Raw genomic sequence first — 25,035 nt, forward strand, 5'->3', positions numbered from 1 at the left:
GAGAGATACATACTAGTACACAAAAAAGTACTATATTGTGTTTGTTGATTGTTTCCATTATACAGATTTATTTCTTAAGCAGCATCTCATTTGTTCCTCTTGACCAGCTCATGGTAAAGAGGCCATGCATAATCATTTTTCCAGTTTTCAAGACTAAAAAATAAGGATGTGAAGGAATGTATTATGCAAAAACATAATAGGAAAGAGTGTCATACATTGGAAAATTAACCAGGCTTCCTAATTTCTCACCCTTTGCCTTTTTCGTGTAGCTGTTTGGTGTTTTGAAATCCATTTATTTTACATTCCCAAAATGTATTAAAATATGTTGAATTGTTCCTAAATTTTACACTAAAAATATATAAGCTTTTTAAAATCAGGATTGATATTTAGGGTGTATTGATTCATTTTATACATTTCTGATAACAAACTGTCAAATATTTCATATAGACTCTGTGCCTATAATGTATAGAATAATAGACTCAAAAAAATTATAAGACATATCAAGGATCATAAAAACCATGGAAGAAAAAAAACTTGTATGCATAAACATTACATAAAATATTTTACATTATTAAGCATGATATGTGACAAGCCCAGTTTAAAAGCAGTGAATAGCTTACCTGTTATTTCAGCAGAATTATTATTGTTTATATTATTGGATGCAAGCATTATGATGAAATTACAAGAAGTGACTGCATTCAGTAGAATATTGGAACAAATGGCCTTAAAAATCCAAGTTTACTGTTAGATTCTTAGTTTCTGTGTTTCCCTATTAAAGGAGATATTCACAAATGTTTTATACTCTCTTTAAGGAGCACACAGACATTGTATTTCAAGTCACCAAAGTGTAAATATTAAATGAGGGCTAAAAAAGGTAGGGAAAATTTTCTGGACTACAAGGCACTTATTTCTTTGTCAAATTCTTTTTTGTGGTAAGGACACGTTTTTTTCAATTTTTAAAAAAGATATTATGATAGTAAAGACTCAACATGTGATCTACTCTCTTAAGAAATGTTTAAATGTGTAATACAGTATTGTTAGCTACAGATTCCTTGTTGTCCATCAGATATCTAGAACTTATTCATCTAGTTTCCCTGAAAGTTTATGCCCATTGTTTAGTAACTCCCCATTCTCCCTTCCCCCAAGCCCAGCAACCACCATGCTACTTTTAGGTTCTATGAATGTAACCAGCATGCCACGTTTAGATTCTATGAGATACTTCACAAGGATGGAATCAGGCACTAGTTGTCTTTCTGTGACTAGGTAATTTCACTTAGCGTAATGTTCTCAGGGCTGATCCATGCTGTTGCGTGTTGTAGAATTTCCTTCTTTTCTAAGAATGAATGATATTCCACTGTATGTATAGACCACGTTTTGTTTATCTATTCATCTGCTGATGAACCCTTAGGTTGTTCCCACATCTTGGCTGTCATGAATAGTGCTGCAATGAACATAACAGTGCAAATATCTCCTTGAGATCCTGATTTCAGTTCCTGTGGATAAATACTCAAACTCAGGACTGCTGGATCATTTGATAGTTCTACTTTTAATTTTTTGAGGAAGCTCCATACTGTTTCTCACAGCAACTGTACCATTTTGCATTCTCACCAACAGAATATATAAGGATTCCAATTTCTCCACATCCTTGCTATCACGTGCTGTCTTTTTGTTTGTTTGTTTTAATAACATCTTGAACAGGGGTAAGGTTATATATTTCACTCTAGTTTTGATCTGCATTTTCCTGATGATTACTGACTTTTGAGTCCCTTTGCATATACCTGTTGGCCATTTGTATATTATCTTTGGAAAAATGCCTCTTCAAGTCCATTGTGGTCAGAAAAGATTCTCAATCATTTCCTCAGGAAGCTCTCAGGGGAAAAAAAAATAAAGGACTTCTGGACATTCCATCCACTTCTCTCTCTCCCCAGGGAAAGGCTGGCCACTAGGGTATTTTGTTTGCTCACTCTGTGCTGAACCAGGAAGGAAAGTTATGGCAACCACCAGCCCAAATCTCTGTCTCTGTTCTTACTAGCCCCAGACCGTGAATTTATGCTAGGTCTTGTGAGCATTCCAAAACAGGCAAATGAGGAGGCAGTTGCTCAGGCAGCCTCTGGAAAATGTGTGGCATCAGATAAGCAAACCAGCTTCTTCCCTCCCCAGGGAGAAGCAGGCAGTTGAGGTCTTTTTCTGCTTATCCTGTGCTGAGCTGTAGAAAAGGGTTATGATATCTCTCAATCCAAATTGCCAACTCTGTTCTCCCCTAGGGAGCAAGACAATCTCTAGGACTGACAAGGAAGGTGCCAGTTCTTTGGGTAACCCCAGAGAAACTGGAGCACTGTACACATTGATCAACTCTACCTCCCAGAGTAGAGCTCAGAGCTAAGATTTCTCATCTGTTTGCTCTGGCGCTGACCCAGGAGGAGTTATGGGATCTATCAGCCCAGTCACTATCTCCCTTTGTACCCGATTGTTAGAACTCCAACACTAGCAAGACAGAAGCCAGCCCTGTGGGGAGTCCCCTTGGAACATTTGGGTTGCCAGACGCACGAACTAACTCCTTCCCTCCCCTGGGAGAAGCTAGAAGCTAGGGAGTCTCTTCTGATCGTATGGCACTGTGCCGAGGGTAGGGACTCTTGCAAGAGGGTTTTCCAATTTCCCTACAGACTTCAGGGAGTCTGGTTGTATATCCTTCAGAGGATGAAGCCTTCAAATTTGTTTCTTAATTTCTCACGAGGGCAATCAGTTCATGAATTGTTGCTGAGTCAGTGTGTCTGTTGGGGCTAGGAGAGGCCAAAGCTTCCTGTCCCAACATTCTGCTGATGTCACCTTCTGCAAAGTCCTTCCTGCCTAACTCCCTGAGGAGGGTTTGGCTTTGAGACATTATGATTTATTGATTAAGGAAAGATCAACAAGTTTTGAAAGTTGTCTTCCTCCTGATGTCAGTTGCCTCTTGATTAGAGGTCTTAAAGGCTATCTGTGGGGGACTTCCTCGTGGTTCAGGAAGGGGGCTTCCAGTGTAGCTTCCAGTAAATTCCCACATGCCCTGTGGCACAGCCAAAAATAAAAAACTGCCTATAAAGTTTTTTTCTCCAAAGTTTACACAAATCATAATCATAAATCTTTATTCTAGCTCTTATATGTGAACAATCACTACTGAGGGTGAGTAAGAGGAAAGAAATAATAGAAGTTGTTTGCTGCCTTACTCAAGCTTATAATACAAAGCCGAAAGTACACACATTATACACATAAAGGATTTAGTGTGAAAAAGAAGGTATCTTTGACAGTCCAGAAGGAGAAGGATTTGTTTTGTTTTCATTTTTATCGAAATAAGGTTGATTTACAATGTTGTGTTGGTTTCAGATGTACAGTAAGGTGATTCAAATATACATATATATAAATATATGTATTCTTTTTTCTACATTCTCTTCTAAGTTATTAGAAGATATTGATATCGTTCCCTGTGCTATGCAGTGGGTCCTTGTTAGAATAAAGTGCTCTTGACCTATTCAAAGGTTGCACGCTGTGACCAGTCTCAGTGGGCTAGGTAGATCTGTCTTCTCTTTAGCTTTGTAATTGATTAGGAACGGAAGCGCTTTTTTAATGTATTACAGTTAGAACATATAGGCAGAGTTTGAAGGGTAACATTCTTGTGTTCGTGTAGTTGACGTCTCTTGCCTTGGCATGCTTTGTGCTTGTCTTCATGGTGATCTGTTCCTCCTTAGGTACAAAATGTGGTGAAAATCTGTACATGTCAAGTGACCCTATGGCCTGGTCAGATGCAATCCAAAGCTGGTTTGACGAGCACCACAATTTTGTCTACGGTTCAGGACCAAAGAGCGCCAGTGCAATTGTTGGACATTATACTCAGGTAAGCAGAACAAATGAAAAATTTTGGCCACAAATGCTCTAACAGAGAAAGCTTCTCCAAATGATGACCAACTCCAATGTTCAGTTTCCAAGAGCTTGAATATAATAGAATCCTGGCATCTGGCTGGTATTTCATTTCAAACCATTTTTACCATGGTCTGCAAAATTCTTAGCAGGGAAGTACATTCTGTACTTTTCCAGCATTAGAAATGGATAAGGTAGTGAATATACATGGAATTTAATATTTGTAAAGTTTGTGACTTTGTTTCAGTGGTTTAAATATTTCCATAAGACTTTCCATAAGAATGAATCGCTGTTTTATATTTGCTATTATTTGCACTTTAATATTTACCCCCCTTCTTTAATGTACTCTCATGTATTCCCTTATGGATTTGTAGCTTGTCTGGTATTCATCTTTCCGTGTTGGATGTGGAATTGCCTACTGTCCCAATCAAGAGAGTCTAAAATACTACTATGTGTGCCAATACTGTCCTGCGTAAGTATACACTTTAAACTTTATACCAATAATTCATTGGCAATTTAATATTTTAAAATACTCTTATATTTAACCAATCAAAATAAAAGGCCTGTTTCAATAAAGGGAAGGGATAAATTTTTGGAAATGCTTTTTAAAATGAGATACATTCAGCTTATCAGAGAAGAGATTGAGTTCTCAGTCCCTGAAACACTTTCCTCAGTTATGAGCTGATGTCTTTTCTCTCAGTCCCCTTTCCCTAGAGCTCAAGGTTATTCCCTGAGCACCAAATCTCTAGATTTGGTGTCAATAATTCTTGCTAATTTCACATCTTAGGAAAGTGGAAGCTTGTTGGCTAAGCAAGAGGTAGTAGTGGAGTAGAAGATAAAGGATAGTAAAGTGTGTCAGCCCTTTCTGCTAGAATATTCCAACTCCTACCTATCTTAAAAGCCATGCATGTTATCATCATTAGAAATGATTCATTAGGTTTTTCAAGAGATCTTTAATACATTTCAGAGTCCAAAAAAAGGTAACAGCTTAAGCTTTTGTTTCTTAGAAGTTTTCACAAAAAACTCCATTATGAACAATCCTTAACGTCTTTATTTATAGCAGGAAACATGCTTTTCAGTAAGCAAAATGTTTGAAGTTATCCAGAACAAAGCCTACAAATACATTGAAGACCTAACCTTAAGATATCTGTTAGTCTTGATTTCTTTTAAAACTTGGAATTCTTTACTACTACAGGCAGGGGGTCCCCAAAACCAAGCCTCCTACAGGATTTACTTAATACTATAGGTGGCTCAGTTGGTAAAGACTCTGCCTGCAATGCGGGAGACCACCTGCAATGCAGGAGACCTGGGTTCAATCCCTGGGTTGAGAAGATCCCCTGGAGAAGGAAATGGCAACCCACTCCAGTATTATTCCCTGGAAAATCCCATGGACGGAGGAGCCTGCAGGGCTACAGTTCATGGGGGGTCACCAGAGTCAGACACGATTTAGTGATTAAGCCACCATAGGTGACCAGGCACATGGACTTCCTGTTTGAGGAGTATGGCCTCCAAAGTCATTTTCCTGCAAACAGCTATTGGAGTTTAGTATTAACAGAATTGGTAGGTCATTTGGAGAAGGACAATTGAGGCCTAAGAAGATGCTGAACTGATCTCCTCCCCTGGAGACAATGAATCTGCACCCACATACAGAGCAGGTCCTCCTGAAGAAGACATGCGGGCTGATGGAATAGCTACTGTACATAGAAGGACCACACAGATATGGGGGGGGAGATGGACAATGTATCCAAACTCACTGCCTGGCTGTGAGAGACGAGGCATTTGGAGCCAGGCATTTGAAGTGAGAGTTGGCGTGAAAAATGAGGAAAAGCAGGTGTGAGAGAACCTCGGGAACACTTCTGTATCTGTGTCATCCTTTCTCCAAGGGCAGCCACCACGCATACTGCTGTGTTCTGTGCAGGGAGCCTGAGATGCAGATACATTGCCTTGGGCCCTTGACCCCCTTGACACTGCTGAGATTTGGATTCCCGTGTATTTTCCAATGAATTACATAAACAGTCAATAGGATAATGATCATCAGTGAATTACAAATTAGTCACTGTAATTGATTATACCCAGGATATTGGTATTTATCAAAACTTTTAAAACTAATGTTCTTTTTTTAGTAAATATAAACATCTCTCACATACCACCTCTGGAAACTCACAAGCCTTCCCTAGCTTTTCAGGCCCACAGACATACACGTCATAAATCACTTAAGTATCAGAACATCATCTAGAAATTAAAAATATGTATATTTAATGTGATATATATATGGGAGATTTGTTGTCCCTAGTTCATAGTAGAGAAATTATGGTATTTATCCCCTTTTAAATATAAAATTATATTGTAACATTGAGTATTCTTTTTCATACTGCAACCCCCTACCACCAGGACCTTCCCCTGTCTCTGTAAGGGATATATTTACTCCTAGTCAGACTCATTGAGGTGAGCAGCCTTACCAGTTTGACTGAAACTTCTCTGGTGGCTCAGATGCTAAAGAATCTGCCTGCAATGCAGGAGACCTTGGTTCAGTCCCTGGGTTGGGAAGATTCCCTAGAGAAGGGAAAGGCTACCCACTCTAGTATTTTTGCCTGGGAAATCCCATGGGCAGAGGAGCTTAACAAGCTACCGTCCATGGGGTCACAAAGGATCAGACACAACTTAGCTACTAAACAACAACTGGGAGATGAAAACAACACAGTTTTTGTGGCAACACAGCCACAAAAATGTACTCTGAAAGCTTTAAACTAATTATGCCAACTTAGTTGCTCAGCCTGAAGAATTAGAGTCAAGGAGATGGGTCAATGTGTATGAAGTGTCTCCTTAATTTGGATGTTGTCTAAATTATCTACATGTTGGAAATTGTAATGTTTCAGTTTTGTTAACATAACTAAAAACATTTAATAACCTATCATACCTTGAGTGATTGATGTTGCTCTTGGCAACCAAACAGCAAAGTGAAAAATATTTAACACTGTGTATTTTAAATTGCAGTGGTAATAACGTGAGTAAAAAGAATACCCCTTACCAACAAGGAGCACCTTGTGGCAGTTGCCCCGATAACTGTGACAATGGATTATGCAGTAAGTGTGAAATGATTAACTTGTATTATAGTCAGGAATTTATATTTAGGGACTTCTCTGGTGGTCTCGTGGTTAAGACTCCGTGCTTCAATGCAGGAGACATGGGTTTGATCACTGGTTAAGGAACTAAGATCCCACATGCCACACAAAGTGGTCCAAAAAAATTTTTTTTAGTTAAAAAAAAAGAATTGGTATTTAATTTTCTTTTTATGGATTAAGAAATCTCCTAAAAAATTTAAATAAGGTCTTTATGCAAAAGACAAAACGATTACTCAACAGAGTGTAAGTAAAGATTTTACACACTTCAATAACCTTCGTATTTTTTGCAATGAAAATAGTACAGACATACCTCACTAAAAGAAAGAGATAACTCTACAGAAAGTCACACACATTTGGGGGTTTGTCAGTGCACATAAAAACTATTTTACACTATCCTGTGGTCTATTAAGTGTGAAATAGTAGGATGTCTAAAACCAATGTACTTCAGTTAACATAAACAGTACTTTCAGAAAAATGACTCTAATAGATAAGCTTAATGCAGGGTCACCACAAACCTTCAATTTTTAAAAAACAAAACAATATCTGCAGAGCACAATAAAGTGAAATGAAATAAAATGAGGTGTGCCTATATTACCACATGTAAGATGAAATGGAACATCTAGAATTAATTTGTTTTTTTGACCATGGAGAGCTCATTAACAGCTATACATCCATGCTTCTGATAGTTTGTTTTATCAACATTAATACCATTACACCAAAGATTGCATTTTGAAAGAGCAAAATGTATAAATCTAAGGATGTGAGACCACATTACAGCTCAGTCTACACAAATAAAATATTTTTTTATGTGCAATGAGTCCCTCATGATGATTTAGCATTTTTTTCTAAGTATAATTGGAAGTGTGGTGATTAACATAATAAATGATCACAATCCTATAATTTAATCATGATTGTATGCACATTTTTTAATGATAAAATCCAACCTGTACTTGATATTGGTTCATAGAGTCCATGAACATTGTTGAAAGGGAAGGACTAAAATAAATGTTATAAATGCCATTTCTAAAGTTATTATGATCTGAAACAAAAATAGCTGCTGGCTTTTTATAGTTGAGAAACTTTTATTAAAATTATTACAAACAGTAGAGTTGACATTCTCTGAGATTTTTACCTTCAAATGAGTTCATCTATAGTCCACAGTCCTTCTTACTGAATTACAGAACTAGAATTCAGAATATTGATGATGTCAGAACTGTGAGTCAACTAGAGGAAAAATATCAACTTAAAAAAATGTGGAATATCTCTACCTCTACTGAATGCTATATTTGCTAAGGAGCTTGGAATTTCTCCTATTAGCAATAAGCACACAATTCGAAGGTTTTCAACAAAAGAGTAACAAGGTCAGAATAATGTTTTATAAAGAGCTTTCTAGCAATGGTGTGTAGAAACTATTGAATGGAATTCAGTTAGAAAACTGTTGAAAAACATGAATTAAATTGAAATTGAGGGACTTGCCTGGTAGCCCAGTGGCTAAAGACTCCAACCTCCCAATGCAGGGGGCCTGGGTTCGATCCCTGACCAGGGAATTAGATCCTACTTGCCACAACTAAGACTCAGTGAAGCCAAATAAAGAAATTGAATGTCTTGACGGCATTACTGGCAAAGTGAATGAGGAACAATGGACAGGGCTAAGAGACAAGACTTAGAATAGCCAGTGTTCATTACCAGACTAGCTTACCAGTAGCTGCTGGTCTCAAGTGGTCTTTGAACACCGTGGCTAGTAAGATTAAGGGGCCAAATTTTTAATTTCACCTAATTTAGAATAATTTAAGTTTAAATAGCTCTGTGTGGCTGGTATGTCCCATAGTAGAGTCTGTAGGTATTTTCATTTCACACTCTGCTAAGGAAGCAAAGTAGGTCAATTCATTTCAGAAAAATACCACCAAGTTCAAAATGAAAAGTGGTGGGTTGATCAGTGCATTCAGCTAAGGCACCTCGTATGTCCTTGAAGAAGTGAAAGGCCCTTCATGGTGTAAGTGACCCTGACTTGCTTATCCTGTCTTACTGCCTTGTGTGTGCACTTTGAATGTGTGGATTGCTTTGTTGCTACTGAGGAAAACGATAATGATGTTAACTCATCTGTTCTGTTACAGCCAATACTTGCGAGTATGAAGATCTCCTCAGTAACTGTGACTCCTTGAAGAAAACAGCTGGCTGTCAACACGAACTGCTCAAGGAAAAATGCAAGGCCACTTGCCTGTGTGAAGGCAAAATTTACTGAAATGCCCGATTTGCATTGTGTGGGACTAAATGGAGAAAAGCTGCACCATTTAGTTGACACATGCCAGGAGGGAGACTGTTAGATACACATTTGATTCCCAACAGTAATGAACCTTTTTTCTCCTGGATGTTTACAGAGATCTCTTTCATACAGCAATTTACAAAAGTAGCATAGTCTTCAATGATGACTTTGGACTGATACAAACTTGTCATGTTACCTTTAATTAACTGAATCAAATTGAAGATTTTGAAAGCTGTACAACCACAGGATTTAGTCTGGATTAAAATAGTTACGTTTCCTGAAACAACACGCCAAAAAAAGAAGACTGTAACATTGTCACTCCTTAGAATGAATTCAAAACTTGACATCTACCTAATTTTTCCAACCTCTTCTTTAAACAAAAGCAAACAACTTAAAGAATAAAGAACTTATCTAAGCAAACATATGGATGTGATTTAAATAACTAAAATATAAAATCATATTTTATAATATTTATACATAACCCTAGTTAGACTCAGCCCAGATAAACAATAAGACAAAGCAAAATTTCTGAAAACAGCTGCTTATAAAATTAAACTTTAACAATAATTATAGCAAAATGAATCAGTTATATTCTCATTTGCTTTTTGTTTTTTGACTTTGATCTCCTCCTAACTGGCTTGGTAGGACTTCCCTGGTCTCTCAGACAGTAAAGCGTCCGCTTACAATGTGGGAGATGCAGGTTCCATCCCTGGGTCAGGAAGATCCTGTGAAGAAGGCAATGGCACCCCACTCCAGTACTCTTGCCTGGAAAAATCCCATGGACAGAGGAGCGTGGTAGGCTACAGTCCATGGGGTTGCAAAGAGTCGGACATGACTGAGAAGCTTCACTTTCACTTAACTGATTTGGTATCCTATTTTTTGTGTTAAAAAAAAAGTCAGTACAGAAATACACATGTATTTGTTGGCCAAACGTTTGTTTGGGTTTTTCTGTACTCTGTAATGAACTTTTTGGCCAACCCAATACCTTCACATTCGTGGGAAAATGTACACGCAACGTATGAAAAGTGTACAGAAACTAAAGAGACTGGTTACATAGAGTAAGTGGGCGCAGAAGGGGGTGGGAGGGATGGGGAGTGTCAAAATGTTGGAATAAATGTGTGGGGGGAGTGACTTCTTCATTTGTATAGCTTTATTTTGTGATTTTTGTTAATATTTCACACACTCTTTAACATAAAATACAATCAACAGGATGGAGAGAAAATCTAAAATGTAATAGAAATAAGAATAAACTATATTGATTATAAAATAATCACCATAAAGTGTGAAGAAGAATCAATTCAACTAATGTTTGAATGCTATATTTGGACTATATGTCTTCTATATATTTATACAAATATTCTAGTGAATAAAATTTTGCTTTTAACCTAGACCCATGGATTAGTAGTTCTGAAAGTACTATGTACCCTGTGCTGTGCTGGGCTTAGTCACTCAGTCGTGTCCGACTCTTTGCGACCCTATGGACTATAGCCTACCAGGCTCCTCTGTCCATGGGGATTCTCCAGACAAGAATACTGCAGTGGGTTGCCATGCCCTCATTCAGGGGATCCTCCCAACCCAGGGATCGAACCCAAGTCTCCCGTGTTGCAGGCAGATTCCTTACCGAGCCACCAGAGTAGCCCAAGAATATTGGAGTGGGTAGCCTATGCCTTCTCCAAGGGAACTTCCCAACCCAAGAATCAAACCAGGGTCTCCTGCATTGCAAGCGGATTCTTTAGCAGCTGAGCTACCAGGAAGCCCACCATGTACCCTACAAACACAGTTACAAAGAATGGAAGCCAGGTTTCTCACTGCTGGAGAAAGGATTTACACACAGAAATAAAATAACGGATCAAATCCTGTGTTGTACTGGAATTGAGGTATTGGTGTGAATTTGTAGTTTTTCACATAGAGAGAGAGAAATGCTAGAGAAATATCAGTGATAGAAGCAGAAGGAATCCCTCCCCTTCTGAAATCTGAATGGTTGATTTCTGAAACTGGAAAAGAACATAATGGTCCCCAGAGCCACTAGGGATACAAACCATACTTTGGTATGCTAATTTTGGATGATCAGTTCAGTTCAGTCACTCAGTCGTGTCCAACTCTCTGCGACCCCATGGACTGCAGCATGCCAGGCCTCCCTGTACATCACCAACTCCCAGAGTTTACTCAAACTCATGTCCATTGAGTCAGTGATGCCATCCAGCCATCTCTTCCTCTGTCATCCTCTTCTCCTCCTGCCTTCAAGCTTTCCCAGCATCAGGATCTTTTCCAATGAGTCAGCTCTTCGCATCAGGTGGCCAAAGTATTGGAGTTGCAGCTTCAGCATCAGTCCTTCCAATCAACATTCAGGAATGATTTCCTTTAGGCTGGACTGGTTAGATCTCCTTGCAGTCTAAGGGACTCTCAAGAGTCTTCTCCAACACCACAGTTCAAAAGTATCAATTCTTCGGTGCTCAGCTTTCTTATAGTCCAACTCTCACATCCGTACATGACTACTGGAAAAACCATAGCTTAACTAGATGGACCTTTGTAGGCAAAGTAATGTCTCTGCTTTTGAATATGCTGTTTAGGTTGGTCATAACTTCCCTTCCAAGGAGTAAGTGTCTTTTTAATTCATGGCTGCAGTTACCATCTGCAGTGATTTTGGAGCCCAAAAAATAAAGTCTGCATCTGTTTACACTGTTTCCCCATCTATTTGCCATGAAGTTATGGGACTGAATGCCATGATCTTTGTTTTCCGAATGCTGAGCTTTAAGTCAACTTTTTCACTCTCCTCTTTCATCAAGAGGCTGTTTAGTTCTTCTTCACTTTCTGCCATAAGGGTGGTGTCATCTGCATATCTGAGGTTAGTGATATTTCTCCCAGTAATCTTGATTCCAGCTTGTGCTTCTTCCAGTCCAGCGTTTCTCATGATGTACTCTGCATACAAGTTAAATAAGCAGGGTGACAATATATAGCCTTGACGTACTCCTTTTCCTATTTGGAACCAGTCTGTTGTTCCATGTCCAGTTCTGACTGTTGCTTCCTGACCTGCATACAGATTTCTCAGGAGGCAGGTCAGATGGTCTGGTATTCCCATCTCTTTCAGAATTTTCCACAGTTTATTGTGATCCACACAGTCAAAGGCTTTGCCATAGTCAGTAAAGCAGAAATAGGTGATTTCTGGAACTCTCTTGCTTTTTCCATGATCCAGCAGATGTTGGCAATTTGGTCTCTGATTCCTCTGCCTTTTCAAAAACCAGCTTGAGCATCTGGAATATCACAGTTCACTTATTGTCAAAGCCTGGCTTGGAGAATTTTGAGCATTACTCAAAGCTCAAAATGTGAGATGAGTGCAATTGTGTGGTAGTTTGAGCATTGTTTGGCATTGCCTTTCTTGGGGATTGGAATGAAAGTTGAACTTTTCCAGTCCTGTGGCCACTGCTGAGTTTTCCAAATTTGCTGGCATATTGAGTGCAACACTTTCACAGCATCATCTTTCAGGATTTGAAATAGCTCAACTGGGATTCCATCACCTCCACTAGCTTTGTTTGTAGTGATGCTTCCTACGGCCCACTTGACTTCACATTCCAGGATGTCTGGCTCTAGCCGAGTGATCACACCATCATGATTATCTGGGTTGTGAACATCTTTTTTGCACAGTTCCATGTATTCTTGCCCCCTCTTCTTAATATCTTCTGCTTCTGTGAGGTCCATTCCATTTCTGTCCTTTATTGGATGATAATTATCCATAAAATGTAACATCAAAGGGACAAATGCAGTCTTAATCACGTTTCAGTGAAACACATGGCACCTTTGAATTTAAAAAGTTCCAGAAAAAATGGTTTCAGACTGGCCACATGAAGTATTCATCCTTCTCTCTGGAACACAAAGCTGGTGGTAACTTATGAGCGGCCATCGGAGGGCTCAGTGGAGTCCTGAAAACAAACTCATCTTTGAGATCTGAAGCTACTGTAAACATGCTCAGTGAGAGTCCCCAGACATCAGAATCCTTAGAGTCACAGATCTGTGAAAGAAGCTGGTGCAGAAGCATAGAGAGAGAGTAGGCGCTATGGAGGAGGCGCTAGAATCTGTCAGCACAGGCAAGAAAACCCCTGGGAGACCCCGGATCTTTGGGGTTAAAAGAAGGCTCTTTCAATGACAGGAAGAAGGGAACGCTCCCTCTCCCCATCACACACATACATGTACAAACACACATGAAAACAATTAATGGAGGTTGTTTTAAAACCAAAACCACTAGTACTGGGAAATACAATTACAAAATGCACTTTGATCTGTATATTGAATATTTAAATGTCACCAGATACTGATTTCTCTTTTCAAATTGAGATGACTTTTTTCTTTTTTAAGTGAAATAACGCATGGAAAATACTTAGCAGTAAGAGAGACTAATCGTGCTCAAGAAACTCTAATTTACTTCTCTGTGTCTCCTTCATGCTACTGAAGTTAAAAATGAGTCTACATTCCAGGTGATATGCTGATTGGCTTATAGTCATTTTTGCACTTTATCCTCCTAATAGGCCTGTGTCTCCATTCTGCAGGAAAGTGAACAGGGACAGGAGAATTTTGGGGTCTGCATATAGACAACCATGAAACATCAAAGCACAGACTCAACCCTCAGGCTTGTATGCAATACGCAATGCTGTTTCCTGATCTAGACTAACACTAATTGACAGTTCAGATTAAAAAATGCACTCAGACTGAGGATTTAATATGAAATAATACAAATGTTTATACAACGTTCCTAAATTTCTTTGTCCTGTATTCTTAGAGATGTGTTTACCTTTGACAATCAGACATTTAAGGCGTGTAGTTCAATTGTAGTCAGACATGGAATACCTTCATAGAATTGTATAAAATTACGTCATGACTCAGTCCTATTGACCTTCATTTTATTATTTTAAAAACCGGTTCTATAAACCATAAAATTACTACAGAAATGTTCTTTGTGAGACTGACATAGATTTGTTCAGACATCAAAGGTTTCTTTACCAAGAAGGATGTATTGCCAAAGAAATCATTAACATACTTCCTGCTAAAACTGTACGTGAAAGAACACTGTCTGCTCTCTAATTTAACAAAATGAAAGAAAAAAATAATTGTCATCTCCACCTCTTCTGTACATATGGCCCACCACTACTGTTTTTGCGGGGAGGAAGAAATAGGAGCTTGGCCTCAGCGGATGAGGCACGAAGGCTGAGGAGCGCCTCTGCACCCGGGAACTCAGTGAATGAGGAATCCAGCACCGTCCTTTGCATTGCAAGTTCCTGTCCGTGTAGAGCGGGCTTCTGATGGGACTGGCATTTTGTGGTGGAGCGCAAGGACGCTGGGATTCGAGGGCTTCACTAGTTTCAGCTCCCTGCCTCAGTAGTTGTGGCAGCCTGGCTGTAGAGCATTGGCTTAGTAGCTCCTCCCCACGAGAGATCTTCCCCCACCAGGAGTCGAACACTTGTCCTCTGCTGGCAAGTCCTGTTCTCAGTCCTGCTGCTGCTGCTGCTAAATTGCTTCAGTCGTGTCCGACTCTGTGCAGCCCCATAGCCGGCAGCCCACCAGGCTCCCCCGTCCCTGGGATTCTCCAGGCAAGAACACTGGAGTGGGTTGCCATTGCCTTCTCCAATGCATGAAAGTGAAAAGTGAAAGTGAAGCTGCTCAGTCGTGTCCGACTCTTAGCGACCCCATGGACTGCAGCCTACCAGGCTCCTCCGTCCATGGGATTTTCCAGGCAAGAGTACTGGAGTGGGGTGCCATTGCCTTCTCCGCTCAAGCCCTGAGTCACCAGAAAGACCCACAGCACCTTTCTTGAGGGCCAATGTTCCCTAAAGGTCTGCAGGCCTTAGGGATGAACATGAAGTGGTTCAGAGCACCAGTTTTAAAGCTGCAGCTGCAGGAAATGTCCACGAGGTGGCAACCTTCTCTCATTTACTACTAGAATTCCTAGAGCCAGCGGAATCCTGAACAAAGTCGTGTTCCTCAGTTGCAGATTAGAGGCCGGTGTGCCAGGTAAGGGGTCTCATTCCTTCCGCCAACCCGCAGCAAATGCCAAGCCATGCCCATAGTGCGATGCAAAGGGTACTGTTTCTTCCTCCTTAGGAAGGAAACCGCCAAAGAAGAAGGCTGGCACTGGCAACCGCACCATGAGGGGCTGGGTGACCAGCTGGCATTTCAGCTCTCTCTCTCTCTACCCATGGGGACCACTGTTTTCTGGGTCCACGCTACTTGGTTGAGCTGTTTGAGGACCCGTCTAGATCTGGAGGTCGCAGTCCCATGCACACGAGACCAAGTACTCCAGCTCAAAAAGGGGCTCCTCCCCTGGACTCCTTTCCTGGGCCCCTCAGCTCCACCTCACTCCAACCCTGGACTCCAAGGAGGTAACACCAGCCTAGGTTATCGAGGCCTGAGGGGAAAACCCTTGGTGTTTCTCCTCTGTTCTTTTTTAAATTTTGTTTCTATTTTTTATTAAAGTAGTAGTGTGGATTTACAATGATGTGCATGTATCAAGCCAGGGCAGTCTGATCCAGTTACCCAATATATCAATCTCTCCCAGCCAGATTTTCCCCACGTTGGTATTACAGAATGCTGAGTAGAAATCCCTGGGCTAGACAGAAGGGCCTTGCTGATTCACTTTTCAGATCTATTACTGCGTAAACCTGAGGCCAGCCTCCTTGTTTCTTCTTCCCCTGCCCCATTTTTTCTTTTCAGAAACCAGAAGCTTTTTGTCTGTGTCCTGGAGTCTGTTTTTCATTTTCCAGATGGGTTCCTTGGAATCAGTTTTTACATTCTATCTGTAAGCCATACCCTAGGATCCTTCTCATTCTTGCTCCGTCTGCCCTCACTCAGCACGACCATCTCCAGAGTCATCCATGTCGCTGGAAAAGGCATTATATTATTCATCTGGATGCCTGAATCATACTACCTTATGTAGATAAATATATAAAACATCTTCTTTTATGCCTCTGACGGTGCCCGTTTTGGTTGCTTTCACGTCTTGGTTTTTGTAAAGCATCCCGCGTGAAGGTGAGGATGCAAGTGTCTCTTGCAACGAGGATTTCTCTATGCGTATACGCCGAGACACAGCATTGCCAAATCCTGAAGCAAGCCTGTTTAGGGGGTTAAGACACTTCCCTACCGTTCTCCATCCTGGCTATTACTAGTTTGCTGCTACTGCTGCTAAGTCGCTTCAGTCGTGTCCGACTCTGTGCGACCCCATAGACGGCAGCCCACCAGGCTCCCCCGTCCCTGGGATTCTCCAGGCAAGAGCACTGGAGTGGGTTGCCATTTCCTTCTCCAATGCATGAAAGTGAAAAGTGAAAGTGAAGCTGCTCAGTCGTGTCCGACTCTTAGCGACCCCATGGGCTGCAGCCCACCAGGCTCCTGTGTCCATGGGATTCTCCAGGCAAGAGCACTGGAGTGGGGCGCCACTGCCTTCCCTTTTTCCTTTACCTCTAGGATTCCTAGGGCCAGCAGAACCCTCGAGGAGTCCTGTTCCGCAGCAGTGGATGAGAGAAGAATGTGCATTGCCTCTTTCTCCTTTGCCTTCTGCTAGTCTGGGACAAACGGTAAGCCATGCCCCAGCTGCCATGCTGAGGGTGCTGTTCTTCCTCCTCAGCTGGGAAAACACCAAGGAAGAAGGCTGCTGCTGGCAACCCCACCACCGAGAGACTTGGTGGCCGGCTGCCATTTCAACGCTCTCTCCTCCCACAGGGACCACCTGGGACTATGTTTTCTGGCTGCACGATGTGTGGTTGAGCTGTCAGAGGAGCCGGCTAGGTCTAGAATCCCCGTCCCATGAAAAGGAGACCACGCGCTCCAGCTTCCCAGGGGCTCCTTTGCTGACGCCCCCGGTTCCCTCAGCCCCACCACTCTCCAGCCTTAGGCTCCAAGCACCTCAAGCTCCAGGGATGTGACACCAGGCAGGGTTACCAAGGCCTGAAGGGAATCCCCTTGGTGTTTCATCTGTGTTCTTTTTAAATTTAACTTTTGCTTGATTTAAATACAGATTTATGATATTGTGTATGCTTCAAGCTACAGCAACAGGATCCAGTTACACAGGTCCATAAATCTACTGTCGAGTGCGTCCTTTTCCCACATAAGTATTACAGAGGGCCGATGAGACACTCGCGTGCAAGAGTAGGTCCTTGCTGATTCACTTTTCATGTCTATAACTCGGCATTCGTGAAGTCCCGCCTCCTCTTTCTCCCATCTAAGGCCCCATCTTTTCTTTTTGGAATCCAGAAGATTGTCGCCTGTGTCCTGGGGTCTCTTTTTGTTTTCTATTTCAAAATGAGTTCAGTGGAATCGATTTTTATATTCTACCCATAAGTCATCTCCTAGGATCCTCCTTCTTCTCTGACTGCCCTCACACAGTATGACCATCTCCAGGTCCATCCATGACGCTGGACAAGGCATTATGTCCTTCATCTGGATGCCTGAGTAATACTGCCATGTGTCAATAGATGTATTAAACGTTTTCTTTTATCCGTGGCTCTGACGGTGCCCATATTGATTGCTTCCACATCTTGATTATTGTAAACACCCCGCATGAAGAATGGGATGCAAGTGTCTCTTCTAAGGAGGGTTTATGTCTGCATATAAAGCCCAGGAGTGGCATTTCCAGATCCTGAATCAACTCTGTTTTGGGGGTTTAAGGCACTTTCCAACTGTTCTCCATCCTGGCTGTTACCATTTTGAAGGTGAAGTCACTCAGTCATGTCCAACTCTTTGGGACCCCATGGGCTGTAGCCTACCAGGCTCCTCCGTCCATGGGATTCTCCAGGCAAGAATACTGGAGTGGGTTGCCATTTCCTTCTCCAGGGGATCTTCCCGACCCAGGGATCGAACCCAGGTCTCCCGCATTGGAGGCAGACGCTTTAACCTCTGAGCCACCACATTCCCTCAAATCGGGTAGGAGAGTTCTCTTTTGTCCAAGCCCTCAAGCCACGTGTCGTTCCTAGACTTGGATGATGGTAATTGTGATCTTCGAGGAGTGATACCTCCTCCTAGTTTGAATATGCAGTTCTATAATAATGACTCACGTGAAGCATCTTTTCTCGTTCTTCTAAATACAAAGAGCAAAACAAAAGCCCTGTGTGTTAACCTGACCTCCAGAGACCAAGTTTTGGAAGGATGGCCATTTTGAAAACTTTTCCCACTACCTATCCCAAGAATATCTTACTCTCTGTCATTTTCATTTATAGGTTTGTGTTCGCCTGGGCTGTGTCTTTCTTACTTTATTAGGGCTGTTTCTGTTTGTGTAGAGCAGACTTCTCACGGCACGGGTATTTCTTGGGGCGCTCAGACCCTAGGATTCGAGGGCTTCGCTAGTTTCCACTCTCTGGCTCAGGAGTTGCGGCTGCTTGGCTGTAGAGCCCTGGCTTAGTTCCTGTGGCACAAGGGCTTAGGAGCTCCTCCCCACGGGAGATCCACCCCCACCAGGAGTCGAACACTTGTCCTCTGCATAGCAATTTGGGTTGTTAAGCACTGGGTTACCAGAGAGGCCCACAAGATATTTCTTGAGGACCAGTGATCCCTAACTCTAACCCTAACCCTAACCCTAACCCTAGCCCTAACCTTAACCCTAACCCTAACCCATTCTTAAAGGTCTGCAGGCCTTGTGAAAGAAGAGGAAATGGTCCCAAGCGGCAGCGTTAAAGCGGCAGTTGCAGAAAGTGTCCACAAGGCGGCAGCACTTTTCCATTTCCCTCGGCAATTCCTAGGTTCCGCAGAGTCCTGGAGAAAGTCGAGTTGCTCAGTTGGAGATTAGATTCGAATGTGCTAGGTCTCGGTTCTCATTACTTCTTCCCCTTTACCCTTCTGCCACCCCGAGACAAATGCCAAGCCCTGGGGCTTGGACCTCCGGATCTAGACAGGTTCTCCAACAGTCTCCGGAGGAGACTGCCTTTCGGAAGGATGGCGGCACTGAAAAACTTTCCCCACTGCGTATCGCAGGACATGTGTTTTCTTTCTCTCTCAGTTTGATTCATCGATTTATTTTTGGCCCGGCTGCGTCTTCTTTGGTGCCTCCGGGCTTTCTCTGTGCGGAGCAGGCTTCATACTGCAGAGGCTCCTCTTGCTGGGGAGCACAGGCTCCGGGTTTCACTGGCCTCACTAGTTTCAGCTTTCTGGCTTAGAAGTTGCAGTTTGCTGGCTGTAGAGCGTGGGCTCAAAAAATGCTGCACAAGGGCTGAGGGGCTCGGCTTGGGCGAATCTTCCCAGAACCAGAATCAAATCCTTGTCCCCTTCATGGCAAGTCGGATTCTCAACCACTGGACCACCACGGAAGTCCCACCGGACGTTTTTTGAAGGCAGGTATGCTTTAGAGCCAGGCTGGCCTTGAGCAAGTGGCCGCGAGCTTTAAAGTCGCAGTTGCGAGAAATGTCCACAAGGCGGCAGCACTTCTCCATTTCGCTCTTGGAATTCCTCTGGCCAGTTGAGCCCTTGAGAAAGGCTGTTGATTACAGTGGGCTGTGTCAGGCCACGGGTTTCATTACTTCTTCCCGCTTAGCCTTCAGCCCCATCAACCAAAAATGCCAGGCTCTGCCCCAGCTGCAACGCTGAGGGTGCTGTCCTTCGTCCTCTAGGTGGGGGCCTCCAGGAAGGAGGCTGCTGGTGGCAAGACCACCGTGGGGGAAGGGGTGACCTGTTGACTATTCAATGCTCTCTCAGCCCTTAGGGCCCGCAGCTTTGGGGGGTGCCCTAGGGGTGGCTAGAGTCCATGGGGTCGCTAGGAGTCAGACACGACTGAGCGACTTCACTTTCACTTTTCACTTTCATGCTCTGGAGAAGGAAATGGCAACCCACTCCACTGTTCTTGCCTGGAGAATCCCAGGGACGGGGGAGCCTGGTGGGCTGCCATCTATGGGGTCGCACAGAGTCGGACACGACTGAAGTGACTTAGCAGCAGCAGCAGGGGTGGCTGAGCTATCAGAGGGCCCACCTGGATCTGGAGGTCGAGGTCCCATTCACAGGACCAGGTGCTCCAGGTCCCAAAGGGGCTCCTTTGCTGGCAACTCCTCCCCAGGTCCCTCAGCTCCACCACAGCCCAGCCTGAAGGCTGTTCAGACTCCAGGTACATGACACCAGCCCTGGTCACCGAGGCCTGAGGGGAACACCGTTTGTCCTTTCTCTCTGTTCTTTGTAAATTTTTCAGTTCGGTTCCGTTCAGTCATTCAGCTGTGTCCGACTCCTTGAGACACCATGGACTGCAGCACGCCAGGCCTCCCTGTCCATCACCAACTCCTGGAGTTTACTCAAAATCATGTCCATTGAGTCGGTGATGCCATCCAGCCATCTCATCCTGTCATCCACTTCTCCCCCTGTCTTCAATCTTTCCCAGCATCAGGGTCTTTTCAAATGAATCAGTCCTTTGCATCAGGTGGCCAAAGTATTGGAGTTTCAGCTTCAACATCAATCCTTCTAATGAATATTCAGGACTGATTTCCTTTAGAATGGACTGGTTGGATCTCCTTGCAGTCCAAGGGACTCTCAAGAGTCTTCTCCAACACCACAGTTCAAAAGCATCAGTTCTTCGGTGCTCAGCTTTCTTTATAGTCCAACTCTCACATCCATACATGACTACTAGAAAAACCATAGCTTTGACTAGATGGACTTTTGTTGGCAAAGTAATGTCTCTGCTTTTTAATATGCTGTTTAGGTTGGTCATAACTTTTCTTCTAAGGAGTAAGAGTCATTTAATTTCATGGCTGCAGTCACCATCTGCAGTGATTTTGGAGCCTCCCAAAATAAAGTCTGCCTGTTTCCATTGCTTCCCCATCTATTTGCCATGAAGTGATGGGACCAGATGCCGTGATCTTAGTTTTCTGAATGTTGAATTTTAAGCCAACTTTTTCACTCTCTTAACTAAAATTTAAGTTTTATTTGATATTAAAATAGAGTGGATTTACCACATTTGTTTTGGTGTACAGCAATTTGATTCAGTTACCCATGAATGTATATCTACTCTTGTGTGATTCTTTTCCCATGTAGGTATTACAGAGTGCCGAGTAGACTTCCATGTGCTAGACAGTATGTCTGTGCTGATTCACTTTTTGTATGTATTACTGGGCATATGTTAATTTCAGTTTCCTCATTTCTCTCTACTCCATAGCTTCTTTTAGGCAACCATAATTTTATTTTTTGAGTCTTTGAGTGTCTTTGTTTTCAAAATGAGTTCATTTGCATTGATTTTTAGATTCTACTTAAAAACTGTATTCAAATCTCTCTCTTTCTCTGACTTCCTTCACCCATTATGACCATCTCCAGGTCCATTCATGTTGCTGAGAGTGGCATTATTCATTTTTCTTAATGGCTGACTGTATTGCCTTATATATGCATATATGTGTATAAATTCTTTTTAATCTGTTCATCTGAAGATGGAGATTGTGATTGCTCCCACATCTAGGCTATTGTAAAAAGTGCTTCAGTGAAGGTTGTGGTGCAAGTCTCTTTTCTAATTATGGTTTTTCTCCACATACAGGCCCAGGAGTGGCATCTCAGTTCCTGCAGAAGGTCTCTTTTTAGTTGATTAAGAAACCTCCATGCTGTTTTATGGGGCTTCCCTAGCGGCTCAGAGGGTTAAAAATAGACCTGGATTTAATCCCTGGATTGGGAAAATCCCCTGGAGAAGAGAATGGCAGCCCACTCCAGTATTCTTGCCTGGAGAACTCCATGGACAGAGGAGCCTGGCAGGCTACAGCCCATAGGGTCCCAAAAAGTCGGACACGACGGAGTGACTAACACATACTTTCCTCCATCCTGCCTGTTGTCAATTTACATTCCCCAAAACACTGTAAGAGGGTTCCCTTTCTCCACGCCCTCTCTGGCATTTATTTTTTCTAGGCTTTGGGATGATGGGCATTCTTACTGGTGGGAGGTGCTACCCTACTTGATTTGCTTTTGTTTAATCATGGGTCAATCCTAAAGTCCTGAATATTCATTGAAAGGACTGATGCTGAAGCTGAAGCCCCAATACTTTGGCCACCTGATGCAAGGAACTGACTGATTGGAAAAGATCCTGATTCTGAGAAAGATTGAAGGCAGAAGAAGAAGGGGACGACAGAGGATGAGATGCTTGGATGGCATCACCGACTCAATGGACATGAGTTTGAGCAAGCTCCGGGAGTTGGTGATGTTCAGGGAAGCCTGACATGCTGCAGTCCATGTGGTCACAAAGAATAGGACACGACTGAGCGACTGAACTGAATCGTGATCCATATTGATCATCTTTTCACATGCTTTAAAAAACAAACACAGAAAGAAAAACCTTGTGAGTCAAAATGACCTTCTGACACTGGCTGTTTTAAGGACAGCCTCTTTGAATTCTTTTCCGATTACCTACCACAGGACGTTCTCCAGGGCGGGTGGTCTTTACAGCCCGGCAGGTGCCTTCTTGAACATGACGTGTCCCTAAGGCCCCATCTTTATAGTTGTAGTTACAAAAACTGTCCACAGGGCGGCAGCACATTTTCATTTCCCACTGAGATTCCCAGGTCAACATGAGCCCTAGACAGAGTCGTGTTCAAGGGTTGTAGATATTTTTGGAATGTGCCTCATCTAGGAGCTCATTGCTTTTGCCCCCTTAGACTTCACTCCCTGCCCAAACAAATCTAAAGCCCTGCCCAAACCTCGAGGCGTGTGGTGCTGTCCTGCTTACGTGGGGGGACACTGAGGAAGACGGCTGCCCGTGGGAACTGCAGTACTGGGGTTCACGGAGGCCAGGCCACTTTCCAAGGCCCATCACCCTCTCAGGGCGCCAGGCGTGGCTGAGCTGCAGGGGCCCGCCTGGAGGGCCCACCTGGAGGTCGGGGTGCCATGCACAGGGGACCAGGCACCCCAGGTCCAAATGGGGCTCATTTGCTGGTGCCTCCCCCAGTCCCCTCAGCTCCGCCACACCCCAGCCTTAGGCTCCAAAGCTCTTCAGGGCCCAGGGATGTGACACCAAGTCACGAGGCTGAGGGAAATTCCCTTGGCATTTCTTTTCTGTTCTTCTTAAATTTAATATTTATTTTATATTAAAACAGAATGAGTTTTTAATGTTGAGTTTGTTTTCAGTGTACAACAACCTGATTCAGTGACATGTACATAATTTTATGCTTCAGATTCTTTTCTCATTTTTGTTGTTACAGAATGTTGAGTAGAGTCTGGCTTGTTATTTAGGAAGACCTTGCTTTTTGTCCAGCCTATGTACACTAGCTTGCATTTGCTAAAAATGCTGGACTGGAAGAAACAGAAGCTGGAATCAAGATTGCCTGGAGAAATATCAATAACCTCACATATGCAGATGACACCACCCTTATGGCGAAAGTGAAGAGGAGCTAAAAAGCCTCTTGATGAAAGTGAAAGAGGAGAGTGAAAAAGTTGGCTTAAAGCTCAACATTCAGAAAACGAAGATCATGGCATCTGGTCCCATCACTTCATGGGAAATAGATGGGGAAACAGTAGAAACAGTGTCAGACTTTATTTTGGGGGGCTCCAAAATCACTGCAGATGGTGATTGCAGCCATGAAATTAAAAGACTCTTACTCCTTGGAAGAAAAGTTATGAGCAACCTAGACAGCATATTCAAAAGCAGGGAAATTACTTTGCCGACTAAGGTCCATCTAGTCAAGGCTATGGTTTTTCCAGTAGTCATGTATGGATGTGAGAGTTGGACTGTGAAGAAGGCTGAGCACTGAAGAATTGATGCTTTTGAACTGTGGTGTTGGAGAAGACTCTTGAGAGTCCCTTGGACTGCAAGGAGTTCCAACCAGTCCATTCTGAAGGAGATCAGCCCTGGGATTTCTTTGGAAGGAATAATGCTGAAGCTGAAGCTCCAGTACTTTGTCCACCTGATGCGAAGAGCTGACTCATTGGAAAAGACTTTGATGCTGGGAGGGATTGGGGGCAGGAGGAGAAAGGGACGACAGAGGATGAGATGGCTGGATGGCATCAGTGACTCAATGGACATGAGTCTGAGTGAACTCCGGGAGTTGGTGATGGACAGGGAGGCCTGGCTTGCTGCAATTCATGGGGTTGCAAAGAGTCGGACATGACTCAGCGACTGAACTGAACTGAACCCCAAACTGCCAATCCTTCCCTCCCCCACGCCCCTTCCCCCTTAGCAACCAGAAGACTGTTCTCTATTTGAGGAACTTTTTGTAACTGTGGAGGTCATAAAATATATAGGGTTAGTGGGCTAAATAGCACCTCTGTCTCATACTCTTCATTTTTAAAAAATACACTGTGGGCATAGACCTCTTATCATCAAATGGGATGCTATAGCTAATAAAAATCGTTCGCTTGCAAAGATGGAAAGTCATGTGAAATGTGGCTTGGTGAAACTAAAAAGAACATCTTTTCTCTGTCTAAAGACCTTGTTCCTTTTTATAGTGGAAAAAGATGTTATCCATCAGCCATATATACATATATATTCATTTCTTCCTTCTTGTTCAAATGGGAAAACTGTCTTACTCCATCCAAGGCCAACCACGGCATCTGTTCTCTGGTTCCCAATTCATTTCGGTCACTTGATAAACTTTTTCTTTTTCATTTTTTTCCTTTGCAGGGAAATTTCAAATTGTTTTGTTTTGCTTCATTGCCATACCGCAGGGGATAGGGGATCTTAAATACTCAACCAGGCATCAGACCCATGCCCCCTGCATTGGAAGCATGAGGTCTCACCACTAGACCACCAGGGAGGTCCCTCCAGTCGTATTTATTAATTCCTTTCCTTTTGCTTTCCCATTTTCTCCCTAACCCACTCCATTCTTTCTGTTACTACCGCTA

General features: G+C 42.8%; 1 protein-coding gene across 3 annotated transcripts in view; it reads left to right on the forward strand.

The window, feature by feature from the left end:
* Window positions 1–9,696, forward strand: part of CRISP2 (cysteine-rich secretory protein 2) — a 29,561-nt gene extending 19,865 nt beyond the window's left edge. For 2 of the 3 annotated variants that reach the window (XM_013973742.2, XM_018038491.1), the window contains 4 exons: window positions 3,723–3,868; window positions 4,266–4,363; window positions 6,886–6,974; window positions 9,128–9,696. In XM_013973742.2, the coding sequence (XP_013829196.2) occupies window positions 3,723–3,868; window positions 4,266–4,363; window positions 6,886–6,974; window positions 9,128–9,255 (461 nt within the window). In that variant the 3' untranslated portion in view covers window positions 9,256–9,696. 3 annotated transcript variants of the gene reach the window in all.

The sequence above is a fragment of the Capra hircus genome, chromosome 23, assembly GCF_001704415.2.
Source record: "Capra hircus breed San Clemente chromosome 23, ASM170441v1, whole genome shotgun sequence".
NCBI lineage: Eukaryota > Metazoa > Chordata > Mammalia > Artiodactyla > Bovidae > Capra > Capra hircus.